The 25,954-nt window shown below is 48.7% G+C and overlaps 3 protein-coding genes across 8 annotated transcripts; all 3 read right to left on the bottom strand.

The window, feature by feature from the left end:
* Positions 1-1,735: 1,735 nt before the first annotated feature.
* DNLZ (DNL-type zinc finger) lies at positions 1,736-3,514 on the bottom strand. The gene is made up of 3 exons (XM_012578349.5): positions 3,155-3,514; positions 2,661-2,800; positions 1,736-2,075 (listed from the first exon to the last, which is right to left on the bottom strand). The coding sequence occupies exons 1-3, from the start codon at positions 3,497-3,499 to the stop codon at positions 1,904-1,906; spliced, it is 657 nt and encodes a 218-aa protein (XP_012433803.5). The 5' UTR covers positions 3,500-3,514; the 3' UTR covers positions 1,736-1,903.
* A 52-nt stretch (positions 3,515-3,566) lies between these two features.
* CARD9 (caspase recruitment domain family member 9) lies at positions 3,567-11,446 on the bottom strand. Of its 5 annotated transcripts, none has more exons than XM_030286878.4 (13): positions 9,758-11,446; positions 9,270-9,492; positions 8,790-8,927; positions 8,133-8,458; positions 7,569-7,748; positions 7,252-7,401; positions 6,863-6,991; positions 6,571-6,762; positions 6,006-6,047; positions 5,368-5,413; positions 4,637-4,707; positions 4,046-4,134; positions 3,567-3,876 (listed from the first exon to the last, which is right to left on the bottom strand). In XM_030286878.4, exons 2-13 carry the CDS (start codon positions 9,451-9,453, stop codon positions 3,780-3,782), a joined length of 1,644 nt encoding a protein of 547 aa, XP_030142738.4. In that variant the 5' UTR covers positions 9,454-9,492; positions 9,758-11,446; the 3' UTR covers positions 3,567-3,779. The 5 variants fall into 5 exon arrangements, with proteins under 5 accessions (XP_030142738.4, XP_072792882.1, XP_072792881.1 ...); XM_072936781.1 differs by having other exon boundaries at positions 4,058-4,134; XM_072936780.1 differs by having other exon boundaries at positions 6,863-6,988.
* Positions 11,447-11,572: 126 nt separating this feature from the next.
* Positions 11,573-25,325, bottom strand: SNAPC4 (small nuclear RNA activating complex polypeptide 4). Of its 2 annotated transcripts, none has more exons than XM_030286869.4 (23): positions 24,994-25,325; positions 24,070-24,116; positions 23,585-23,755; positions 23,086-23,211; positions 22,321-22,399; positions 21,717-21,798; positions 21,075-21,179; positions 20,531-20,603; positions 20,107-20,271; positions 19,749-19,896; positions 19,347-19,453; positions 18,997-19,091; positions 18,765-18,859; positions 18,404-18,489; positions 17,565-17,957; positions 17,107-17,196; positions 16,644-16,878; positions 16,484-16,554; positions 16,056-16,154; positions 15,801-15,828; positions 13,328-15,396; positions 12,721-12,851; positions 11,573-12,114 (listed from the first exon to the last, which is right to left on the bottom strand). In XM_030286869.4, exons 1-22 carry the CDS (start codon positions 25,142-25,144, stop codon positions 12,732-12,734), a joined length of 4,635 nt encoding a protein of 1,544 aa, XP_030142729.4. In that variant the 5' UTR covers positions 25,145-25,325; the 3' UTR covers positions 11,573-12,114; positions 12,721-12,731. The 2 variants fall into 2 exon arrangements, with proteins under 2 accessions (XP_030142729.4, XP_012433802.5); XM_012578348.5 differs by having other exon boundaries at positions 11,624-12,114; positions 17,565-17,960.
* Between the last annotated feature and the right edge of the window lie 629 nt (positions 25,326-25,954).

Below are 25,954 nucleotides of genomic sequence, written 5' to 3'. Positions count from 1 at the left end.
TAGCAGCAAATTTTTTTGTATTATGTGCAAATTCTCTCCCCTGATGTTGAACTGAATGTTCGGAGCAGCAGCAAGAACTGCCACCCACCCTACTCAGAGCTGCAGAGGCAGCCCCAGGGCACCAGGACCTGTCTCTGTCCTGCCCCCAAAGAGCACCTGGTGACAGAGGGCACTGGGACAAGGAAAACTAAAGTCTAGGAACACTAAAATTTAGGGACAGCCAACACAGATTTTGCTACATTTTGCACTATAACAGCAAAAATTTCCATCACCTTCCTGTACCTGGGACCTAGTAACAGGTAAGAAAGGTAAGAAAAAAAAAAAAGAATAAAAAAGCCAGATTGTAAATGAGTTGTTTCCAAGGCAACACAGATCCTGCAACAGCTGCTCTGTTCCGCCCCATCAAAGGCATCAGCACCATGGAAGCAGAATGCTGATTTTCAGATTAAAGGTAATAAAACAAACACTTTTCCAGCAGTGCTAATAGGTGCCAGCAGCCCAGCTCAGGGGAGAACACAGCAGTTCTGAGCTGCAAGATCCTGTTTGTCAACCCTGGGTCACTCCAGCAGCTGTTCCAGGGGGAGCTGCATCTCACCAGAGTCTGAGCACACACGAGCTGGCTGATGAAGTTCCTGCCCGTTTCATCACTCTGCACTGACACACCCACAGGAACACCACAACTTTCCTGGTGCTCTGACCCAACACTTACAATGCAACACAAAATTGTTATGAACACTCCAGAGGAAGGAAACTCATTAATGCCTGCAGTGCCTTCACTGAATCCGTGGCTGATGAAGCACCACAAGCAGCTGGAGATGCTTGATTGAGAGAAATGGGTTTGCTAAGCCCAAGATAACAAAGGCTGAGAGATGTTTTACTGCTTTCTGTGGCTCAATGAGGGGGATCCATAGAGGTTGTGGAACCTCTACCCTTAAGAGATATTCACGAGATCCTGAATATCCTCCTCTGACATGCAGATTGGGCTGGAATCCTCCAGAAGGCTCGTCCAAACTGAACTGACTGCAAGCTCAAAACCCTAAGAAATCGGGTATTCCACTGTGCAGAGGGAACAAGCCCTAACAAAGCACATGATCATCTCAGTGCCTGATCCACCACTACCCCAGAGCTGCATGCTGACAAACTCCCACATCTGTCATTTATTTCTTTTTACATTTCTAACTAATCTTAACATACTGCAGTAGCACTAATAAGCCCCTCAATATCTGCCAAGACAACTTTCTGGGTCCTCTAGTTCTCTCCACCATGCTCCACCACTAGTAATTTTGCCTTCACACCCACACTCCCCCTCACTAACAAGGAGTTGTACAACCCCCATGCTGGAGCTCCAGTGGGATCAAAACACAAAACTTTCAGCCCTGACATAGCAACAAAACTCTGGAAGAGGTCAAAAGAACAGAGCAGGTGATCTGACCCTCCTGCAGGGTCATTTTGGCTTTAGAACTTTGAGACCCATCTCCTCAGGTGGTATCAATTGTCCCCTCTGCTGATTTGCCACACCTGAGCATCCCTAAAACCTCCAGCTCCAGCTGTAGCTCGCTAGGTCAAACACACATAGAGAATTTCTGTCTGCCTTCTCAGCAGGGAACAAAGCCAGGCATGGAACATTGCTGGGGCACTGAAAATTGCCTGAAAGTCAGCAAAACAAGTACCAGGAAAAACAGCAACACCATCTCTAAAGACATCAGCTTGATCAAAGGCAAAGACACACAACAGAGAAAACCCAACACCCGAGTTTATTTTAGATACAGACAGTTGAAATCAGGGAATGAAGGTGAAGAGTCTCTTGCCACAAGCAGAATGTCCCAGATCCCAGGTGGCAGGTCTGTCCAACAGGCCACAATCTCACATGTCACATCTGTCCCACAGGCCACAGTCCCTCATGTCAGGTGTGTCCCTTGCTGCCAGGATCTGGGGGGGCTTCCCCGTCGTCCCCCTCTGCCAGCTGGCCTTGGGGCCCAGCCTCTGCCGAGCTCTCCAGCAGCAGCTCCAGGGCTTCCTCACCAGCCACACGTGTCACCTTCTCCCCTCTGGCTGCCAGGATCTCCTCGATATTCCTGGACACCGATTTGAGAACCAGCACTGACACCACAGCAAAGGCACACCCAGGCTCAGTGCACTCTGCCCTCAGCACTGACACCATGCAGGGATTCACAGCACCAGGAAAACCACCCCAAATTAACCATGTAAAACCACCCAAACCTTCTGGGACTACTTTCATCCACTAGGATCAATGATTTAGCAATTACAGCGAAACAAAAGCTTTTAGAGGTATCTTGGGAAGTCAGAAATCACTGGAATTCCACAGCAGATCAATCTACACACTTGAAACATCCAAGGAAACCCAGCAGTGAAGCGATAAAGCCTGAGGGGAACAGCAAATCACCTGCTGGCACCACTAAGGATCCCTGTGTATCCCACAGCTTCTGCTGCAGCTTCACACCAATTTATTTGGATCCTAGACAGCAACAGTCAAATTATAATGACTGAAAACAGAGTCTGTGTGTTTTAATGAACTGGATGAAACTTTTCGTATGAGCCACATTTGAAAAAAAAAAAAAGAAAAATCTCTGAAACAAGTGATCAGCTCAGGAAGCTGCGGTGGGAGCAGGGCGTGAGGAGGATGCTGCTGGCACACTCACCTCTTTCCCTCCAGGTCGGAGAACCAGCCCAGGTTGTCGGCGATGATGTGGTGGTTCCCGCAGCCAGGACATGTCACAATCACCACCCCTCGGTGGTAGGCGGCCTTAGAGATGGATTTGGCTGAGCGGGTCTGGCACACCTGGAGAACAAAGTGGATTTTATGAGCAGGGTAACTGTAGCTCCTGGGACTTCTAAGACAAAAATACTTTTGACATGAACAGCGTCTTCCCTCCTTCACCTTTAACTACCCCAAGTCAGCTCCATCATGTTAGGCTGCCGTGAGTTCACAAAGGCTGAGAGAGGTTGCCTGAGGAGGCTCCACAGACGCTGGGCCACCTCCACCCTCAGAGATACCCACAAGACCCCGAAGAACATCCTTCCCCAACACCGCGCTTGGACTTGAAACCTCCAGAGGGCTTTTCCACTCTGAATTAACCTTTGCAAGTTTAAAGAAGAAAACAGCTACAACCAGGAGCCCCCCGTCCACGCCCACCTTGCAGGTGTACACCAGGCGATAGTGCGTGGCCGGCGGCGGCCCCGGGGCGGTGCAGAGCGGGCGGGCCGGGCCGCAGCGCTGTCCCGGGGCGGTGTGGGCCGGGCGGGGAGGTCCCGGAGCGGTGCGGGCAGGGCGAACAGCCCCGCAGGGAGGTCCCGGGGCGGTGCGGGCCCTGCAGGGAGGTCCCGGAGCGGTGCGGGCCGTGCCCCTCAGGCCGGACCGGGGGCAGCGGGGCCGCCATAGCGGCGGTGCCCCCAGCAGCGCCCTCAGCATGGCACCGCGCATGCGCGCGGGCCGCGCCCTGAGGCACCGGCGGCCATGTTGGGTGCGGGCGGCGGCCATGGAGGTGTGGGGCAGTGCCCTTCATTAACTCATAATTAACCATTAGTTCAGCCCTGTGTCACACGCATGTGTTTAAACCTGTTTATTGACCGAAGGGGCGACAGAGACACAGAAGAGCGTCACTGCAGCGCTTTTCATAAATGGGTGTTTGCATGGTTTTAGAATCTAAACAGTGCTTTGTGAGGCGCAGGCGGCCTACAGAAGCTGGTGTTCCCCTCAGAGAGCGGCTCCTGAGGAGCCTTTGCTGTCCCTTTCAGGGGACCTCGGTGCTGTCCTTCTCTCAGGAGCCCTCAGTGTCGGTGTTGTCGCTGCCAGAGGTGTTCTCCCAGTCCACCTCGTGGTGCCGGCCTTTGGGCGCCCTTCTCATCGCTCTTTTTCTGCAAAAAAACACCAGGCACGCAACTTTCAGAAGGTGTTTTCTGCAAACAAGCATTTTGTACTCTTAGTATGTATCAGTCCCCTCTGTGGTTCATTTTATGCCCTCCATGAATCAAGCTTGGGGACAGGAAAAGAAAAAATGGATATTTCCAGGTTTGCCCTGCTTACTGCAGCCCAGACCTTCGGTAACGCTCAAAGCAGTCCTTCATCCTCCTCCTCTCTTTTTCTGCCAGTTCCTCGTTGGCCAAGGCACACTCCTTGAAATGGAAAAAAAAACCCCAAAAAACACCCTAAAAACCTATTAATTCATTCTTGATCAGATCACTGTTAACACCAGGTTGCTCCCCGCATCTGCAGAGTCAAGAACCAGCAGTTCTTCACTGTGTGTTCAAGATGGTAATGCTGCTGTTTCACAGTTTTACTACACTTATTCCCTCAACATCTGTAATTCTGGGAGTCTGTTTTCTGCACCAACAGTAATTTTGCAGTACTCACACTGGAAAACATCCCCACCCAGAGAGGAAGGGTAGAAAGTAATTAGAAGAAGTTTTTATACACAGATGGAGAGATGTCCACTGTAAATGTTTTGCTGTTCAGAGCTCACCCTTTTTGGAGGGTGGATTCTGCACTAAGTGCTCAGAGTTTGGAAAAGCAGCAGCTGCTGATGTGCTTCCCCCAAGCTGGTAAATCCATCATTAATGAGAATATTAATCACAAACCCCAGTCATAGTAAAGAAGAGCCCACAAAGATTCTCTTACATTTGGTGATTTTGGGGGCAGACGGCTCTCTCGAGGGCTGAGTTCCTGGTTTTGTACTTCCAGGCAATCTTCTGCAAGATTAAAAAAAAAAAAAAAAAAATCACAGCTTTAGACAGAGTTTCCATTGCAAAGTAACTTCTCCCTCCAGCAGTTCTTCCAGCAGAAGAGCTGTGATGGGGGAGTGCACAAAGTCCACAGCAGAACTGAAACCAAGCCCAAAGCACTCAGAACTCCATCGTGTCATCAATCACAAGTCACTTCTCATTTTAACGGAGCCCTGAATCTTGCCCAGGATGGTGGAGTTCCCCACCACACTCAGAAAGAGACAGAGCTTTCCACTTCCAGCTTCAGCAGGAGCAAAACAAACCTTTGCCAAGCAGCTCCTCTGCTCATTGCGTTAAAATAATACTTGTGTCAAAGACCACTGTGAGAAACGTGCTAATCATTATTTTATCCATAATTTGTCCCTGCTCCCCAAGTTGTGAATATCATAGCACTTCACACCAGACCCTATTTTGGCAAAACTCCTTCTGTAGTGACCAGGTGTTACAATATATATTTTTGAGCTGAGCAAGGTAGAATAATAATAGCCTTTTTGGATCAGTGCTGTTTAGTTTTAGTGAAAAATCTGCCATCTCAATGAATGAAAAATTCAGATTTAGATCTTTCAGGAGAGCAAAACAGAGGGGATCATCCCTCTCCAGAGCTCTACTCAAGTGTTTTCCCCTTACTTTTAGCTGCCTGTGTATCTTCATCCAGGTGAACATGAAGAACAAGCTGTGGGGCAGAAAACAGAGCACGAACATCAGAACTGTGCCTCAGTCTGTAGGAACAGATAAAGGAATATAAAACCCAGGACATGCCAGAAACAACCTCTCTCTCCCTGCTGCTGCCAGCAAGCAGCAGACTGAGCCAGGAGTTAGAGATTTGCTCATGGATTTCTCCTCCATGAATAGATCCAGCTTCCTTTGGCTTCATTTACACTTTTGGCCTCCAGACAATGTGACAATCACTTCCTCACTGAACTTATGAACTAAGTGAAACTCTTTACTACAGATGGCTCCAGAGTAAGACTTACTTTTGCCTGTTCTCACATAAGAGAGACAATTAAAAGGAAAGGAAAACTAATTTAATTCCTTTGATTTGCATAGACTCAACAAATCTTGCTAACTAATGCTATAACTGTGTTCCTACACTTAGAACCTCAAGACACAGGGAGATTCTGTCACTGTCTTGCTGCCTCTGGACTTTTGGACTGAAATGAGCCTGAGCCATTGAAAACTGCTGATACTTGGGGAGCTGAGCACAGGTGAGGATCATGAAACCATCCCAGAAAAAAGGGGAAAGGTAAACAAGGAACCCTACTCACTTCCTGGGAATCTCTGGAAGAGGAGTCATCCAGGTCAGAGGTCTGAAACAAAACCAGTATAGATTAATCATTCCTCATAAGCAAGGAAGGGAACACACAGGAGACTTAGAGCTCTAGAAAACACAGAACTCCCACACTCCTGTCTGGCCACTCAAGAAAGTACACAAGATGCCATATTAATTAAAATATATCTAATTTAGTTCCAGAAAACTTTCATCCATTTCATCCAAATGGCTCCCACCGTCTCTAAATAGAGGCACTCTTTGGTGGTTGAGGAACCCCTCACCACCTTTGGAAATGCTCCAAACACAAACACAGGTGGCCTGAGCTTGCATCTGTCCAGCTTTTCCATGCCTGAAACCAGGGTGAGGTCCAGAGACCACCACATCTTTCATTTTCTAAAATCAGCATTTGCATGACAATGGTTTTAATTAATTTTGAAGGCGGCTGAGGCAGGTGTTCACTGCCTGATGAGCTGGAGCTGCTGAGGTGCAGAGGCCTGGGAACAGCCACAGTCTGACCCCATCCTCAGCTTCCCAGTCCATCAAGGGGAGGAGAGTTATACCAGTGTGGGCAGCTCCAGCTGCAGCCTTTTCAGCTTGGCCTCAGTGGCCAGGAGCTGGCTCTCCTTCTGGAAGAGCTGCAGCTGCATCTCGTCACATCTCTCCCCCAGCTCCCGGATCTGTTTTCTGTAGGCGTCTCTCTCCAGCAGGTTCTTGCAGTACTGCATGTGGAACTGCTCTCGGGTCAGGAGAGCCTGTGCAGAGGGACAGCACAGGGCATTCACACAACAGCACAGACAGGCTGGCACTGTCTGCCCAAAAAGCAGTGAGAAGCAGTGAGGAATATTTTATCACCTGGTCTCTCTCCAAAGCCACTTCCTCCATCTGCTGCAGGACAGCTTCAATCCGTTTTTTGTACATCTGGGAGTCCTTCCTCAGAGATGTGCACTGTAGCTCCAGCATCTCTTTTTCCTCTGCAAACTGCTGAGACAACGTCAAAAGCACCTGCTTGTTGGCAGAGCCTGAGCCAGACTGTCCCCACGCAGGGAGGGGACAGATTGCTCTGGCCAGAGCTCCATGGGGTGTCTGAGCTGTCAGCTGCCACACACGGAGTGCTGAAATACAGATACTACAGCAGGAGCAGCAGGGATTGCTCCTGAGCAGCTGCTCCGCTCCACAGGCTGGTGCCCCACCTGCCTTTCTGATCTGTGAGTCTCAGCAGGGCCTTGAACAGCAGCACCTACTTTGTCCTGGAGCACCTTGGCTCGGCGCAGCTCCTTGCGCAGGCTGTAAATGGTGTTCACCAGCTCCCGGCGTTCCTCCACGGTCTGGCTGCAGTCATTCTCCAGAGTTTCCTTGGAGAGGCTCTTCTCCAAGTTCTGCTCCCTGGCAACCTGCAGGACAAAGGAAGAAGTGAGACAGGGCTACCATCTAAATTCATATCAGTTTTCTCCCCTCAGGGTTCTCGGGCAACAGCTGATCCCCACAATCTTCACTGCAGCACTGCTGCCCTGGCTGCTACATATAATCCCTTGAGCCCACACTCAACCTCCCCACCAACCTGGAGAGTGTTTTCCAGCTCCTGGTTCTTGGCCAACAGCAGCTCCTTCTCCTGCTGGATCTCCCACACCACCTCGTGGCTGGGGCGCTGCTCTATGGCGTGTTTCAGCTTCATGGTGTGCTTCCTCTCCAGCTTGCAGTCATCCTCAGCCTTCATGAGGCTGTGCTTCAGCTGATCGATCTACGAGAAGGTTCAGAGCTCAGCAGGAGAAAGGAGAGAGCTCTGGCCTGCAAAGCCAGTTCTCTGTTCCCCAAACACAGGGCAACTTTCTCCCCAGCTGTTTTCCTCAGGAAGTTTTGTGCTCTGGGGCCAGAGTCCTGCCTGTGTGCTTACAGGTACATGTTCCTGTGCTGCCTTAGTGAGAGCAGCCTTGAGTGAGGGCAAGACTGGTCATCATTCACAGCACAACTGGTAAAATTTGGGCCCACAGGGGACCACAACAACACAGGCTAGAGAAGATGCTCGGTGCTTTATGCTGGACTGGAGCATCCTTGGCAAAGACGAGGTGCTAGCCCAGCCTTCCAGGGTCAGGTAAGAAGGGGGAAGCTGGAGAAACTGACTGACCTCCAGCAGCAGGTCCCTGTTCTTCATGAGGGCCGCACTCTTCTCCTCGCTCTGCTTGGCGTAGCTCAGGGCCAGGCTGTAGTTCTCGTCCTTGCACTTGCGCAGCTCCTTGCTCAGGCTGTCCCTCTCCTCCTTCATCCTCTGGGCCCGCTCCTGGTGCTTGCGGAGGAGGCTGTCCCTGACCCACATCTCCCTCAGCGTGTCCTCCTTGGAGTGCAGCCACACCGTGAGCTCCTGCGCCTTGCGCCGCTCCTCCTGCACCGCGCTCTGCAGCTTCATGATCTCGTTCATCAGCACCTGGCTCAGGCCAGACTCGCCAGCCGTGTCTGTTTGGGGGGCAGGGGGTCACTCTCTGCCATCCTGGCTGCTGCCAGGCACACACAGAGCTCAGCTTATCCCTCCGTATCACTGCAGCCAAACCTGCTGATGTGTGATCAAATTATCCCCGCTGTGCCTTCCTGCACCACAGAGTCACTGACACAACAGGCAGAAGGAAGAATTCATCCTTCTGCTTCCTCCCTCCCCAGTCCAGCCTGTGACACCAGGGCTGCTCTGCCCACAATCCTTCCAAAGCACACATGGAGCAAGGCAGGGAATGCTCCTGAGTCTGCTCAGCAGCACCAAAGGAAGAGCTGTTGTTGAGAACACAAACATTACCTATAATCATGGAGAAAACCCTGCTGGGCTCTTTGCCAGTTATTTTCTTATACAGCTGGGGATAATAAAGCTCAAGACTCTCCATAAATGCCTCAAAGCCCTTGTGTCCTGTTCGCTGAAGAATGTCCAGGAGAACACCTGAAATCATGGCAACAGGATATTCTATTCAGTTATTTCTCTCTTTATCTGTTTGTAACATAAAAAATTCGCTTCACTTCCTCTACATACAAAAGTCCCTGGGATCCACTCACAGAATAAATTAAGTTGGAAAAGACCTCTGGGATCATTAAGTCCATCCTATGACTGAACCACCTTGTCAACAAGACCACGGCACCAAGTGCCACATCCAGGCTTGGTTTCAACACCTCCAGGGAGGGTGACACGAGCACCACCCTGGGCAGTCCTTCCAGTGTCTAAGTCCCCAGACAATCCCACACCAATGGCCTGGAAACTCCACAAAAGGATCTGAAGTGCTCCCACCTGCCTTCCGCTTGCGCATGACCAGGCTGGGGTCATTGAGAACCTGCTCCTCATCGTCAGGGCTGAGCACTTTGCACTGGCGCAGGTAAGGGGTGATCCGGGAAGGGTCAATCACCGAGATCAGCTTCACACGGAAGTTCTCCAGGTTATTCCAACAGATCTCATCATTATCCTCTTCCAGCATGTCAGCAGTGAGGGGAATCAGTGAGGAGCGTTATCCTGTCTGGAAAAAAACACCAAAAAACCAAACAAGCAGCCCCTGAGCCTCTCGGAGCAGTGTGGCAGTGGTGGTGAAACCAAGGACGTCAAGACTGAGAATGCAGAAGTGTCCCAATTAGCTGTTTTAGGAGCAGTTCACTCTTCCTTCTCCACCTCCCAGCATGTGAGATCCCTGTACTCTGTCTGACCACACAGACACCAAATCTAACACCCACAGGAGCTGACACTTTACCTCAGAACTGTAATATCAGCCATTCTGTATCACCAACCTTCACCTCTGCAGTCACAAAGGCTTCCTTGATTCTCCTCCTGGCTTGGAGAAAACCTGTCTTGGGTGCAGCCTCCCTCTGTATTTTGACTAGAGAAAAGATAACTCCAGGAACAAAACTGTTTTGAGAAAAAAGGGGAAACTACTCAGCTATACCCTGAGACAGGAAAGGGATGGAAAAAAAAAAAGAGATAAATAAAAAAAGCAGAAGCCAGAATGGGTGATGGGGGAGGAGAAAGATGGTAGTGGCATCGTGAGTCAGCAGCAACACATAGGCAGTGATTTTAGTTTAATTATGGTTTTGTTCTCTAATCTGTCCCACTGAAGGACCTGCTGGGGTCCAGAAAGTTTCCTTGTGCAGTGGTCAGAAAGACTAAAAAGAATGACAGTCACAGCCATAGGTGTGCAGCTGATTGCAGGGGACAAAACAAGCCACAGAATGAGAAGAGGCTCTTCAAAGGATTTCCAGCTGTTAACATCTTTCTCCAGGAAAACAGGTGGCAGCAAGAACTCACTCTCAAATTAGACAGAAGTCTCTTCAGCTGAAAAGGGTGATTTCTATATTGATGCCTCTAATTTTGGATGTCCTCAAGCTTCCAGCATAATTATGACAAGAAAGGGAAAGGGAATCAAGTCTTGGCACAGCGAAGAACATCACCCGTGATTCCCAAATGACAGGCTGTGGCCATGGCAGCAATAGAGGAGCAGCCCAGCAAGCAGCTGGGTTAGGTGATAATGCTGATAATTCCATGGTGGTGATGCTGAGCTTCACCAGAAGACCTGAGCCTGCCTCCCCCCCTTCCCACAGCCCTGGAGCTGAACTCAGAACTCACTGTGTTCTTTAAAAGAGCCTGGAGAACACAGAGGCTCCGATGCCATGGCAGCGTGACACATGTTCCCGTTAGCTTCCCACTCCACTCTTTGTTCTGCTTTCTAAGTTTATGGAGAGTTTTCCCATGTTATCATTAGGAGTAGGGCAGAGATGCTCAGAGATTCTTCCAGCCTGTGTTTCTTGTCATTAAATTAGCTTTACACTAACAAAAGACCTGGTACCTGTGTCAGTGTGTCTGCTAATTGACCAGTTTAGCCTGAGGGGGTTTTGTTCTAGTGACAAATCAATTTAATCCCAAAAAAGGACAAAGCCAGCTCTGCTTACGCACTTTTCCCACAAATAAATGACAAGGGCATCTTTTCAGCAGCATTTGCAAAGGCCAACCATCATTTAGAGCACAACTCACCTTTCCCACCGGTGTCACACTGTAACAGCCTGGGCACAGCACCCACAGCTGTGCAGCAGCTCCTGCCACAGCTGAATTTCCTGGAAAACTGCTATCTACACTGGTTTATGGAAAACAGAGCAGAGGAGAGCCTGCCACAATCATTCATTTTGCCCCATAAAGTCTTGACACCAAATTATAGCAATGCTGGCAGCCAGTGACCCTCTGCCCCCAGCTCTGCCTGAAGAGCCCCCATGGAAAAGCTCAAACTCGCAGCTCCCCAATACACTCAGGGGAGTTCAGTCAGTGCAGTGGAATGAAGCTTTCACAGCACCTTCCCTCTAGATTTTACCAGCTTTGCCTCAGCTAACCTTGCACCTCTCTGCGAGACAGAAATTGCTGGGTTATAAATGAAGAAACAAGTTTTTTTAAAGTGATTTGTGATGTCTGTACAGGGCAGGCTGTGGAAGAATCAAGGAAGAATCCTAATTCAATCCTGCAGTTTTAGGCACATGAATATTCATTCCCCCTGTTTTCCCTGGTTTTCATGCAGCCTGAAAACTTCATTTTTCTCATTAGCAATCACTCTCATACACACATTATTAAAAGCACTATTTACTCGGGAAAAAACCCCACACAGAACACATCAGTAATTTTTAAGTGAGAAAAATAAAACATCTGTATTTCAACAAATACTTACTAAGAGTCATTTTGATACAAAATTAATCTGCTTATTCCACAGTATTCAGTTACCAAGCAAAGCCACTGTCACAGCACTAAAAGACACCCAATTAACATATTCTGTACATGGATAAACATTCACATAAACAACACAAGAAGGAAATAAATAACCACCATTGCTTGTTTCCCCACATTTCCAGCAATATTTCCCCTCAGAATCTATGGCAGGTGGAAGCAGAAAGAAAGCAGAAGTTTGTGCCTGAAAGACTTTCCTCCAGCCAGGTTCCTTCATTTTTAAACCTTGCCTACAGATGCAGATTTTGTTGAGGGATGGGAAAATCAATCCAGCATTTTCCTCTTCCCCAGGTCCATCCAGTCAGCACTGGAAGTGGTAAAGGTGAACAGTGCAAAGATTCTCTCCTCCAGCCATGCAGGAAGGCAGAGCTCATTCCAGTGACCCCTGTAACAAAGCACAAACAGCTCCAATCAATCACACATTTTTACAGGGAAGTTGCCCTTTTGGAGTTCCTAAAATGAATTTTCAAGAAAAGGAAACTCCAACTAGTCTCATCTGACAACCACATGAATCAAACACTGTTCATGTTCATTCCACCCAGTGCACCAAAAGCCTCAGCAGGTATCAGGACATCACCCATTTGTATCCTGTTATAACTGCACAGAAATTAAGCTAAATATGGGAAATAAACCACAAACCCCATCAAATTGCTCAAAGGTGAAGTATTAAAGAAAAACTCCACTGCCAAGCCTGTAGAGTGCTACCAGCTAGGTGCATACTAAGTAGGGTTCAGGGCATAAACTAAAAGGCTGCCAAATGTTTGAGTTTCAGGAGTTTATATATAATTTTATCATAGAGACATCAACTTTTCCTCTCCCCAAAATATTATCAGCCTTAGGCTGTGATTGATGGTGACTGTGTTCTCGGGGAACAAGAGCAGAGATCATTTCAGTCCTTTCCTGGGGCCATGAGTCATTGTCTGAGCTGAACCACAGACAAATGTGGTTCAGCTTCTCAGCAAGATGCACAAACCACCGAGGAGCTACTAACACATTTCCTTCTCATATCCTCCTCCTCTTCCTGAAGCGGGCACTTCTCCTGCTTTGGGGAGCTCTGGCATCAGCCACATCAGTGCAGGAGCCCCAGGCAGACCAAGCAGAGCTCTCCTCAGCCCCCATGCCCTGCAACAGAAGCAGATGAAAACACAATGAAAATTCCAAATAACCCCTTCAGACACCATCCTAAGTTAGGGAGCTTAGCAAGGTTTCTAAAACAATCTTTCATTTGCCTTCAAAATGATGTATGGGACAACATTCTGTTACCCATGTCAGAGAAGGTACAAAACATCAGCTTACAGAGTGAAAACAAAGGCCTGATTTCAAAAAGGCAAGAGTCAGGGCAGCAGATTATTAACAGAAAGGGGAAGGGAGCTTTGATACCCACTTCTGGGAACTGTCATGGCAAGTTTAAGGTGCTGCATGGGCTTTCACCCTCCCAGCTGAGCTGCAGAGCTTTTCCTTGCAGCAGCTGTAGAGCTGTTTATTCAAAAGGACCAAATTTTGCTACACTTAAGAACAGTGGCGGCTTCCCCCTGGATTCCAGTGCAGTATTTATCTGACAGTCATTTTGTGCTTTTAGCCCCTGGAATCTGTTTTACCTGATTTAGTAAATCAGCATCTTTGTCTCCAGGCTCATCCCCAAGTCTCCAGTGCTCCTGTACTCCTGTTAATTCATTCCCACAACTCTCTTCCTCAAACACTTTTTTCTCACACTGCCACTCCTCGTCATCACTCTCCTCAAGTTGCTTCCCGGTGGCTGACAGAGTTGTTGTCACTTTGGGAGGAGGCAGAGTTGCCAGGACAGCTGGGAGTGTGAAGGCTGCCAGGAATCTGGCTTTCAGCATGAGGTAAGCAGGGTTATCACCCAGTTTCTGCTGCACCAGTTCTCCAATAGCATGGAAAACATCCCCAGTGCCCCCATCCCCACCGGCCTCAGAGGGCAGGAGAGAGGCTGCTTGCTCCTCCAGAGCTGTTTTCTGCAGAAGGAGCTTCGAGAGGGTTTTTATGCTGCAGAGGAAAGGTGGCAGATAAGGCAGCCTGGTCTGCAGTGGTGGCACCTGAACCCCTTGTTTCCCACTCATCCACTCCTTCACCAGCTCCTGGTCCTCCAGGGAGATCAGGCTGAAGTCAAGGAGATTCTTCTCTGCACGGGAGGTGCTTGGCTGGGGAGGGACGTCAGCACTCGGTGGTTTGGAGGCAATGGGTCTGTTCCTCAGTGCCTGGGCACCAGAGCAGGCAGAGCTCCCTGGGACATTGCTGTGAGGAGCTGCAGCTCCTGGACACAGCACAACCCCTCTCCTGATGCTGCCTGGATTGCAGGATGATCCCTTTGTTGTGATGGAGTCACTGCTCCTCCCCGAGCTGCTGAGACTGGGCACAGGCTGGGAACCAGAGCCCTGAGAGCTGGCAGGGGGCTGTGCTTGGGGCAGCACCATGGCACTCAGGGCTGGGCTGGCAGCTGGAGGGGCAGCTGGAGGGGCAGAGGAGTCTGGAGCCGTGCAGGAGCCATCTGAACATGCAGGGCTTACAGCAGAAACACTGGATGTGGTGCATCCAGGACTCACTGAGGGCACAGGTAAGAGATTTGTGGACTGGTCAGCTGCCTTTCCCAAAGGAACTCCTGCCAGCTGGGAACTTGGCCCTTTTGTCTTTGCACTGCTGGGGTGAGGTGGATTTGCTTTAGCTGGGGCAGGAGTCCTTCCCAAAACAGAAACATTGGCACTGGAAGTCACAGCTGTCTGACCCTGAGTTCCCCCAGCAGCAGCTGGCATTCCCTGGGGAACACCCACCACAGTCTGCACAGCACTGCAGAGCAGACCCTGGGGAGTTACAACCCACTTGAAGGGCAGGATGCTGTTGGGAATCACAGGAGAAGCAGCTTGTGGAGTGACAAGAGCAGGCAGCAGGCTGACTGGCCTCGGCTGTGGTCCATTACTCTTCAGCTCACAGGTGGCTGGTGTGGAAAGGGACAATTTATTGGTGCCAAGAGCCACCACTGTGATCTGGTGAGGCACAAAAGCCTGGCTTTGCAACACTGCTGAAGCTGAGCTACTGGCTGTGACCTGACCATTGCACCCTCCCTGGTCAGGGGCCTTCTCTGCTGCAGCTGGACTCACACCTGGAGAAACCCCTCCTTCACGGCTGCTTTCCAGAACTTCCTTTTTTAGTTCCTTACTTGACTGTAGATGTGTCCCTTGTGAGCAGCCAAGGCTCTCCCCAGTTTCTGGCACTGTTGAGGAATGGTTTTCAGGCACAGGAGCAGAAGCAGAACCTGCAGCAGAAGTCCTTGTGGGCACTGGTGAACCCTGTACTTGGCTATCTGTCCCAGCAGCTGCTGCAGCTGTGCTCCCTGCTTGTGCAGAGGGAATGATTTGCTGTGGTGGGTGCTGGATTATCAAAGGCCCTGAAACCAGCACCTGTGGGGCAACCAGCACTGTCCTCTGCATGGCTGCCTTGGCCTGGGACTCCCTCAAACGTTTCTCTTGCAGCAATTCTGAGACAGTTTTTGGCTTCTGCCTTTGTCCCTGGGCTGGGGGAGCTCCCTGCCCAGCTGGGGCACAGCTCTCCGAGGCACCAGTGGCGCTGGCCTGTGCTCCCAGGGCAGATCTCCTGCCAGACCTCTTTGGGACGCCCTGCTGGGAATTCCTCTGAGAATGGGATGAGTTGCCTGCAGAGGATAAAATTACAATGAATGAACAGTATTTCCAAAAGCCATTTCTCATTAAACATCAAGGAATGTGGCAAAATTCCTGTTTGTGAGAATTCCTACAACACTACAGTCCTGATTTAATCAGGCCATGTCCTAACAACTGAAGTCAGAGATGGGCCAGGAATGCACCCCAACACCCCACTGAGCTGGTCCAGAGCCACTGCTTCCCCAGCCCTCCAGGGTTTTTTCCAGTCCTTACCAAAGGGGAACATGCTTAAAGATCCAAGAGCTAGCAAAAATGGGCATGACAATGCAGGTTTGTCCCCCAAAGTTCTCCTTCAGTTAAACTGGTTATTAATGTAACAGTGATGAATTATGTGAAAGTTCTTGCACATCACAAAAATAAATGTTCTGGTAGGTACCTGAAGAAGTCTCTGTATTTTGGGAAGCCTGTAAAAAAAGGTATATTAAATTACACTTCTGATAAATTTCAAGATGATTAAAACAGCACAGATGTGAATCAAACCCACATCTGCCACCTCCTGAACAAATGGCCATATAGCCAACATTTTATTCTGCCTCTGAACCAAAACAAACTGTTAACACACATATAAACTGTGTGGCCACACAATTATTTTAGTCAGGATTTCAGTGGGGAAAGCTTAAATCTACAATACCTGCTGAGGGCTCCTTGGACTAGCCTTAAGCAGCTCCAGCTGCCTCAGCTGTCTCTCCTTAATAATCTTCATACAGCCTTTAGTATCAATCTGGAGGAGCTGCAAGGTGAGAGCTTCATTAACATTTAAATGAGAACAAAAAAAGAACAGAGCCAAACCATGACATGGGGTCAGTAACAAAGCAAGATAGATGGGACATGCTTCACATGCAAGATTCTGGGGATATTTTACACTTACAGAAAAAGCCCTGGCAGGATCAGACTTTGGATGCAGGGCTTACTTAAGAAACTTTATATGCAAACCATGAGGGAAGATTAATCCAGTAATTAGATTATTTAAGAAACAAATTTATTTAAGCCTCAAATACTGCAAAATAAAGACTCCTGCTGTTTGGAAGCAGGTAATGCTATTAAGACAGTAAAACTTACCTGAATTAGCAGTGCAAACAGGGGAGTGCTGGTGAGACCGACTGACTGAACCTTCTCGTGAATAGCAGCAGCTGGGAAGAAATCCAACATCAAAATCAGCTGGGAATTCACTCAGAAGGCATGGAAAAGTAGGGAGAAAGGCAGGATGGGTCCCCAGTACCTTTTGTCTGGTGGAAAGCCATCCTCCCAGCCTGCAAGGTGCGGGGCAGCAGCACATTGCCCACCCAAGGGGTCACTGCCATCAGCAGCTTCCTGTCCAGGCTCAGCCGCCTCCAGTGCTCCCTGCTGGAGCGCCGAGCTCTCCTGGGCAGCTCCTGCAGCCCCTGCACGTCCTGGCCAGCAGCTGCAGCCACACCAGCGGGCTTGGCTGAAAGGCTGACAGGAGGTCTTAGCATCTTTCATTGCCGTGCATGAAAAAATACAAAATTAGGAGTTCTCATTAGGAAGGTTCTGCCATTAGTCCCAGGACAAACCATTCAAAGGGCAGTTAGGACAAAAATCTGTGAGCTTTTCCTGTTGGGATTACAGTGCAAAATCTATGATTATATAAAAATAAATTGCTACTAAGCACAGCCTAGCAGTGCTCACGTCACAAGAGGAGACAAGACACAAGAGGCACTCACCAGTTTCCTCTGAAAGCTCGTGTTCTTCTTTAATATTGCTCTCACTTCCTCCAGGCCAACCTGCAGCAGGTGTTTTCCACACTGGGAAGCCTGAAGATGAAAGAACACAAGAAAATACAGAAGGAAAAGTCACTCAAAGAAAATAATTTGCACTGGATATGCACCAGCAGGTACAAGTTTTCAACATTCCTGCTGTTGAAGGCATCTTTCTGAAGACCTTCACTTTTAATCCTTGTGCATCATCACAACACCAAATGCTTATTTCATAGAAGCTTTTGTATGAGGAATCTACCAAAAACCTAAAAATCATAATTTACTGGATAATTATCTTCACATTTTTTGACTTAACAATACAAGGGAATGAACAGCAAGATGTTATGTGCCCATCACATCCTGCCCTTACTGCAGCAGCTGCACTTCCCTTCTAACTTCTGATCCAAGCTCCCAAGCCAGCTCACCTTGGCCATCACTTCTGCTGGATTCTTCACCAGCACATCTGTGGAATGGGCGTTTGCAATGCCCCTCAGCAGGGTGCTCAGCTCAGATGATTTATCAGCAGCTCTGTCTCCATCACACTCTGCCCTTGCAACATCACAGCAGCTGCTCCCTGCGCCAGCCCTGGCAGCAGAGAGGAGGGATTGGATTTGGTGTCTCTCTCTGGTTGTCCCTTCCATGTCCATCCCTGTTGGTATCCACAGGTCAATGCTGGGGACTGCAAACTCCTCTCTTCTCGTGGTGCTGGTCACCTTCTCCTCCTCTGAGCTGTCTGCCAGCTCCAGCTCCTCACTGCTGCTCCCAGAAGGGCTGGAGCTCTCCTCAGCGTGGCGCCGTTTGGCTGCCCCACATCTTTTCTTCTTGGTCAAAACAAGCACACACAAGTTTTAGTCAGTGTTCACCCCTGGCTTGCAACTCTCTCAAATCAGGAAGTTTCCTTTTCCAAAGGAAACAAGATTTTGGAAACAAGACCATCTTTAATATGGTCTTAAGCAGCCAGAATTTCTTGAGTGCCTGGGACCAAAACTGGCAACTCATGAGGTTATATATCCCATTCTTACAGGCATTTCAAGGCAGGAAAGAATTCCAGGTAATATACAAATATACAGCAAATTAACTTCAGCTCTTCAGAATGAAGGCTGCTTTACCCACCAAAAAATCAAACTGTGAAATCCACAACAAAAACCTTGACTGTGTGAAATCAGTGTCAATTTTTTTAATTGATTTCACAGGATTCCACTTTTAGTTCAGAGAAACTTAATTGAAGAGTTGAGACTGTGACATAACAGGATTTGCACAATACCTTAGAGCCAATCATGAATTTCCACTTGCTCTGGCATTGGGCATTAGTCCGATGTGGCAGCTCTGAAGCTATTTTACTCCAGTGACCTGAAAAGGAAGCAGAGGATGCAGAACGTTTTTATTTGTGCCACAAACTGAGAAACAGGCCTTTCAATGCAGCCACTACACATATTATACATTTCCCTGGATAAGAGACAGAGTTGCTGCATGAATGGATCTCAAGTTCTTAATACCCACAACACACAATACAAAGAAGTTGCACTCATTAGTACAAAGCAGAGCCTGCAGGGCTTACAATGAAAGAAGAGAAAACCTCAGTGACACCTCTAAACTTCTGTAGATTAGGCCACAGAAACACCTACCCAGGCCATGCTTTTCAACCAGTTCAATCAGCTGCTCCTCTTCCTGCAAGCTCCACTTGCCTTTCTTTACATCCCAGTGCAATGCTTTTAAATACCTTCAAAATGGAAACATTACAGTCAGGAACATTCAATCCTGCTTGTAAAAATCAGAGCATCCCTGCACTCCAAGGCTGACCAAACCAGCATTCCCAGCCAGAGCTTTGTTTAAGGCTGGTGCCTGGCCTGAACTCACCGGTCCCGGCACTGGGCGTCGCTCCTGCCCGGCACTTCTGTCCGGATTTTGTACCAGTCCTTCTCCCCGTACTTGTTAACTGCAGCCATCAGCATCTGTGTGCACCAGACAGAGCAAGAGCTGAAATCCTCCCAGGACCAGCCCTAACAGGCCTGAGACAGCAGCAGTTCTGGTTGTTTCCTGTGCAAATCTCTGGACAAAACTGTTTAGGAGCTTCTAATCGCTCTTGAGCTGTGAAGTGCCCACCTTGGTCTGTTTTACACTCCTAAAGCTCAGATCTACAGCCATGCCACACCTCAGCAGTCCAACATCCCCTCCCTGCAATTCCAGGCCCAGAGAATGGAGCTTACAGCATCTTCCTCTGGTGTCCAGGGTCCTTTCCTCAAGCTGGGGTCCACACTCTTTGTCCAGCGGTAAATCAGCTGAGCAGAGTCTCTTCCTTCCATGTAATAAGCAACTGGAAATTAAAAGGTTTATTTAACTCTGTTGTAATTAATGCCTCTTCCTTCATCTGGACAACAGTTGCAAGCAGTGATTGCCGTAAGCAGCACTTTAATATCTTTTAAAATGGTGCTCTGACAGTTTCAGCCAAATTTCCAATATGGATAAAGGTTCCAAGAGATATTAAGTTCTTGCTGATATAATGAAACTTCCACATAAGTACAGGAAAGGCAGAGATCACCAAGGGAAAGAGAATGGGAAAGTGAAGCATTTCAGGTAAATGAAAGCTTTATCATGTGTGGGCCACTTACTTTTCTTGTATGGGATATGGCTTCCCACCCTCATCTCTTGAACAAGCTCTAAAAGCATCTGATCCTCGTCCTTGGTCCATTCTTTCTTTTTTAAATCTTTGTTATAGACTTGGTATTTCTGCAAGCACTGGAAAGGTGTCCTGTTTGTCTTAATAGAAAGAAAACAGAGTGAAACAGATAATTAGTTATTTATGAGGACAAAAGAGGGAAAAGTTAAAGTACCAAACCTTTCTGGTACTGTTCTTGGCCCTCCTTAGAAAGAATTAATTAACACTGAATTAGTACTAACATTGTTTTTTAAACCTGACAAGAGGCAAAGTAAAGCCAGAACGACCCAACCTGCCAGCCCAGACCTTACCCCCAGCTCCTGGGCAATGGCCTGCCAGTCCAGGTAGTTGTGGTCAGCAGCTATCTGCTTCAGCCTCTCCAGTTCCTCCTCAGTCCATTCGTTTTTGTTGATGCTTGGATGCTCCCAATTTTGCCAAAACTTCCTCAGTTCTTCTGAGCGACGTTGGCCATCAAACTAAAAAAAAACAACAAAAATGTGTTTAGTCTCATAGCTGGGATTAAGACACCTGGACAAACAGGAAAAGCAGTATTTTGCATTCCAGATATGTCTTACTGCCAAGTTTTCCAGAATTAAATCACCAAATTTAACAAGTTGAGATCACTTAACAGTCAGCTCGAAGACATGCAAGATGGAAACACTGGATGCAAACCAGATCAGGGATTCTCAAGAGGAAGGGCCCAGACACAATAAAACAGCTGATCCCACAACTCACATGGATGTTTGAAATTTTGTCCCAGTCGTGCTCATCAAATCTGTTTCCTATTAAGTCACTTTCTGGGAGTTGGCTAAAGCAGAAGGTACAAAGAGGAAGGAAGAATTTTATTAAATGGTTACTGAAACACTTTGTCTTTTTTCCTGCCTCACCTCATTCCTCCACCTGTTCCTGACTTCCACAAGAACTGAACACTCAGATTAGCAGGAGAAACAATTAATGCCATATCCAAACATGTTGCTCTAGATTTGTTCATGGGCAAAAGCTCAAAACTCTGAAAAAAAATCAGAGCTCTGCTCCTTTGTTGCTAAAGAACCATTTAAAGCATCACCTCTATACTGGGTGCAGGCACTACACTTTTTGTATCAAGACCCAAACACATTTCTTAGTAAAGAACTGTGGAGAAGAGAGAGCTGCAGAGCCACAACAACACCCAATTTTTTACAACCCAGCACCAATGATCCACCTAGAAGAAGGAGGGAACTTTTAGAGCTAAACTCTAAGACATTTAATTTTTTTCCAAGAACACAGAAAGACTTCTTACTTAATTGCTTCTATTTCTTGCTCCAAGTCTTTGATTTGCTTTACCAAGGTGTCTTTTTCTATGTCAGTCTTGATTTTCTCCAGTTTCTGATTCCAGTAACTCAACCTGTTCAAAGATAATTTTATCACTGCTTCAGAGGACAGATGGGAACGAGGTCAATGGCATCAGATGTACAGCAGAGACACCTTCCCCATCAGTATCATTCCTCCCTCCAAGTTTATTTCCACACAAATCTGTTCTCCCAGGTTTTCCCACGCGGCACACCCATTGCCATATTTTTGCTCCTTCAATGCAAACCCTGACTTAGAGCAGGTTTCAGATAAAGCATTTTGGTGTTTACACAGAGAATCAATAGTTGCTGCCACAGCCATAAAGACTGTGCCAGCTCCAGCACAGAAATTCCTTGCTGGACACACCATTAGGCCTCACCACATATCACAATTCCAGCCTCAAGCCCTGCAAAGTATTTTAAGTTACACCACAGTGCCAATGGGAAGAAATAGATGGCTGTGAAATCCCACAAACACAAGCAATTAACACAGGGACTTGCTGGAGGAAGGGGAAATCTCCACATCTCCCTTCTCCTGCTCTGCCATGCAGTGTTCTCAGCAGGAGAAGAGAGGATTTTTGGGCAGCACTCACTTGAGCAGCTTTGGCTGGAGCAGGCGCTGCAGGCGGTCGCTCACCACGGATTTCTGCAGCAGTGTCTTCTCTGCAGTTTTCCCTAAACCAGACAGGGGAGCAGCCAGACATCAGTGCAAAGCCACTGCCAGGAGACACCCCCTGCTCCCAGCACCCCAGGGGATGTCCTGCAGCTCTGCAGGGAGAGCTCCCTGCACGAATCACCAAGGTTGTGTCAGACCTGGGCAAGGCACAGCCTCTGGCTCAGTTTTACTGGGATCTCCAAAGAGACCCCAATAAAGGAATCACCCTGTGAGCATCTGCAGGTGTCCCTTCAACTTCCCTCATCTGGGCACTACCCTTGCACCACCTTGCTTGGTTTAGGAGCTCAGCTCACAGCAGCTGATGCAGCAGAACAAATGAAAAAGGAGGCATTAGTGACTCACTGAAATAATTTACAGAGCACCCCATTCCTTCTTAACAACTTTTTTGTGAGTCAGGCAGAGGTGTTGGTGTTTAACTGCAAACAGGAACACACACATACCCCAACAATATGAATATATACATTTGTTATAAGAATATATACAGGTTATAGCTCTTCTGAACAGCACCCAGACTTACTTACACTTGGCTGAATGCAGCTGTTCAAAGGATTTTATGCCCTGAGCTGCCTTTTCCTTGGCATCTTCATTGGAAGGAGGGCCCTGATGAGGATTAGAAGGGTTAGACACACTGAGAGTCAGACAAAATTTCTGTTTCTTCTTAAAACTTCAGCATGAACTGCTACAAAATTAACTGGAAACTCAAACTTGTGCAAACTGTCACACTCACACTGCTTAGTTACCTTTGTTAGCAAGAGCTCACAGCTACATAACTTAATTAAATAGAAATATTACCGTAATTGCTTGAATGTATTAATATATGGATGATGACAGTTGACATCTTGGCTGCCATAAAAAGCCAAGATCTCCTTTTGCCGATGGCCTTTTAAAAATACATGAAAAAAAAGTACTACTGATTGCTCCAGAAAATATTAAAAAAAAATACAGAAAATATCAGAAACTGAGAAAACTCAGTTTCACAGACAAACAGATTTCAGTGAGTGCTTCAAAGAGGAGCATGGAATTGGGTCATGGAAATGAAGGCAATTAAAGTTAAGTTAAACCCAAGAATGTTCAAGCCCCTGGTGGCTGCAATTCCACTCCTCAGAACTCACAGGGATGAACAAAAACATTTCCAAAAGAGGAAGAGTGACAAGTGAGAGGAAAAAGGTTTCAGGCTGAGGAGTGACAATCAGTTACACACCTGAAATGAGAACAGTTCAAACACATTCCAGTGTACATCCATCACCCAGGACACATCAGTCTGGAAGCTGCTTTTATTTACTTACAATTCCTGTTATTTTATCCTTAAAGTATGGCTTCATAAAATGACCCAAAAACACATTTGTTCGTAGATTTCTGCCATCTCCTGCCTTGGCTCTTTTTGGACCATGAAGCTCACATATGATTTCCTTCTGCAAGACAAGAATTGATTGAAGAGCATCAGTGTCTCCTCCAAACTGCTGATTTCAGAGAGCAGTGGCCCTCACAAACACCCCAGGCAGGGTTCAAATCTACAGCACCAGACCATAAAATCAGTCTGAGTTAAAGGCAGGATTTGAAACTTGTTGAGTTTGCACAGTGCAGGTGATTTAAAAGCTTAATAAAATACTAACTTGCCACAGGAAGCTAAAATAGAACATGGAAAATACCCATTTTTTATTGTAAGAAAGCATGGAAGCATCACTTAAATAAACCACTTGAGTCCTGGGCTTGAGGGGAAGGAAGGATGGCAAATGGCAGCCCAGAAAAGCACAGAAATGAGCATTTAACTCCTGCTTTGCTCACCTGCTGCTCTCTGTTTTGTGCAACAAGCAGCTCCACCTCCTCAATCTTTTCCTTGATAACATCCTGGTACACATGGTTCATCTGCAGGCAGGTTTCTGGATCCTGGGGCAGGCTTTCAATATCATCATCATCATCATCATCACTGCTGTCTCCTCCTTCCACTTCCACTTCCTTGAGGCAGGTAAGGTATTAAAGGAAAAAAAGAGAGAAAAGCATTTGTTTGAAAAGCAGGTCTGTAACAATCAGTGCTGTGCCTCAGCCCTTCCCCAGCTGAAGCTGCTGGGTGCCCACAGCCTGTGGGGATTGCAGGGAGGCTTCTGCCTCTGGAGAACAAAATCCTGGGCAGGAATACCCCAAATCCAGGTTTTACTGAGCACAAAGCCAAGGAAATTGCCTGGATTTCCCCAGAGCAGGGTGAGGTTTCCCTTCCTCCTGCTCCCTTCAACAGACAGCTGGAAATACATACTTAAAGAGAAAAGAGTTACCATTTCAGCATAAGAATCTTCATCATTGTCGTCTTCATCACCACCATCTGTTAGACAAACAAAGCACAAAAATTCTGACTGATGTGAGATAAAAGGAAAGCTTTCAACCCAAATCTTTTCAGTTAAAGCACAGAGGAAAAAGCACCAGAGAAATCTCAGACATGACCATCAGTGGGTTTGGATACTGACAACACTGTCAAGTACAAAGTGTATTGTTAAAACAAGTAAAAACCGTATTTTTGAACAAGTAAAAAGTGTATTGTTAAACAAGTAAAAAGTGTATGGTTGTACAGGTAAAAAGTGTATTGTTGAACAAGTAAAAATTGTATCGTACAAGTAAAAAGTGTATCATTGTATAAGTAAAAAGTGTATCATTGTATAAGTAAAAAGTGTATCATTGTATAAGTAAAAAGTGTATCGTTGTACAAGTAAGAAGTGTATCATTGTACAAGTAAAAAGTGTATCATTGTACAAGTAAAAAGTGTATAGTTGTACAAGTAAAAAGTGTATCGTTGTACAAGTAAAGAGTGTACTGTTGTACTTCACTTCTGCTTTTCTTGTTGTAGGAAGGTAAAAACGAGCAGCTCTGGGTAAGCACAGCAGAGCTGAGCGGTGCCCCTGCACACGAGAGACACCTGTGCAGCAGGTGACAATCCCTTGGATTGTCACAGGACAAACACGAGCGAGGCACCGGCAGCCGCTCGGTACCGGCCGGGCGAGGCACCCGGAGCCGCCGGGCCCGGAGCGGGCGGCGAGGCAGAGGCACCGAGCGGCGGGACCGGCCCCGCTGACCTTGCCCAGCGAGCCGCGGGAGCGCTGCGGTGCCGCGGCTTTGTGAGGCCCGCTCGGGCCCCGCCATTCCCCTGCAACCGGAACGCGCCGAGCGCCGCTCCCGGCGCTGCCCCGAGCCCCGCGGAGCCGTACCGGAGCTGAGGGTGCAGTCGGACAGCTGGAGGTCGGTGCCGCCGGGCTGCAGGCTGCGCTCCAGCTGCTGGATCTCGCGGCGGATCCGCTCCCGCTCCGCCTCCAGGTCCAGGCCCCGCGGGGAGTGGAGCGGGCCCGGCCCGCCGGACATGGCGGCACCGCCGCGCCGGGGCCGCCGCGCCCCGCCAATCGCTGCTGCCGGCGCGGGTCAGCTGACCCGCTGCGTCACACCGCGCGGCCAATCGGAGCGGGGCTCAGCGCACGTGCACGGGCGGGGGCGGCGCCGAGAGACGGAGAGATCGGCCCGGGACAGCGGGACCGGGACAGCGGGACCGGGACAGCGGGACACGGGGACAGCGGGACACGGGGACAGCGGGACCGGGACAGCGGGACCGGGACAGCGGGAGCGGGACAGCGGGACACGGGGACAGCGAGACACGGGGACAGCGGGACCCGGGGACAGCGGGACACGGGGACAGCGGGACCGGGACACCGGGACAGCGGGACCGGGACAGCGGGACCGGGACAGCGGGAGCGGGACAGCGGGACACGGGGACAGCGAGACACGGGGACAGCGGGACCCGGGGACAGCGGGACAGCGGGACCGGGACAGGGGGACACGGGGACAGCGGGACACCGGGACCGGGACAGCGGGAGACGGGGACAGCGGGAGACGGGGACAGCGGGACCGGGACAGCGGGACCGGGACAGCGGGACACGGCCACCACGGGACACGGGGACAGCGGCACCGGGACAGCGGGACACTGGGGCACGGGCACACCCCGACACCGGGACACGGCCTTCAGGGGCTCCGGCATATGGCCTTTAATGGCACCGCGGCACCAGAACACCTTCAGCGACACCGGGACACCGCCTTCAATGGCGCTAGGGCACCGGGACACGGCCACCGCCTGCCGACCCACGGGCCTTTCCCCGCGCAGAGCCGGAGCACCGATCGGCA

Source organism: Taeniopygia guttata, chromosome 17 (assembly GCF_048771995.1).
Source record: "Taeniopygia guttata chromosome 17, bTaeGut7.mat, whole genome shotgun sequence".
Classification (NCBI taxonomy): Eukaryota; Metazoa; Chordata; class Aves; order Passeriformes; family Estrildidae; genus Taeniopygia; species Taeniopygia guttata.
Note: the sequence above shows the minus strand (reverse complement) of the source record. Positions and strands in the feature narration are given on the sequence as shown.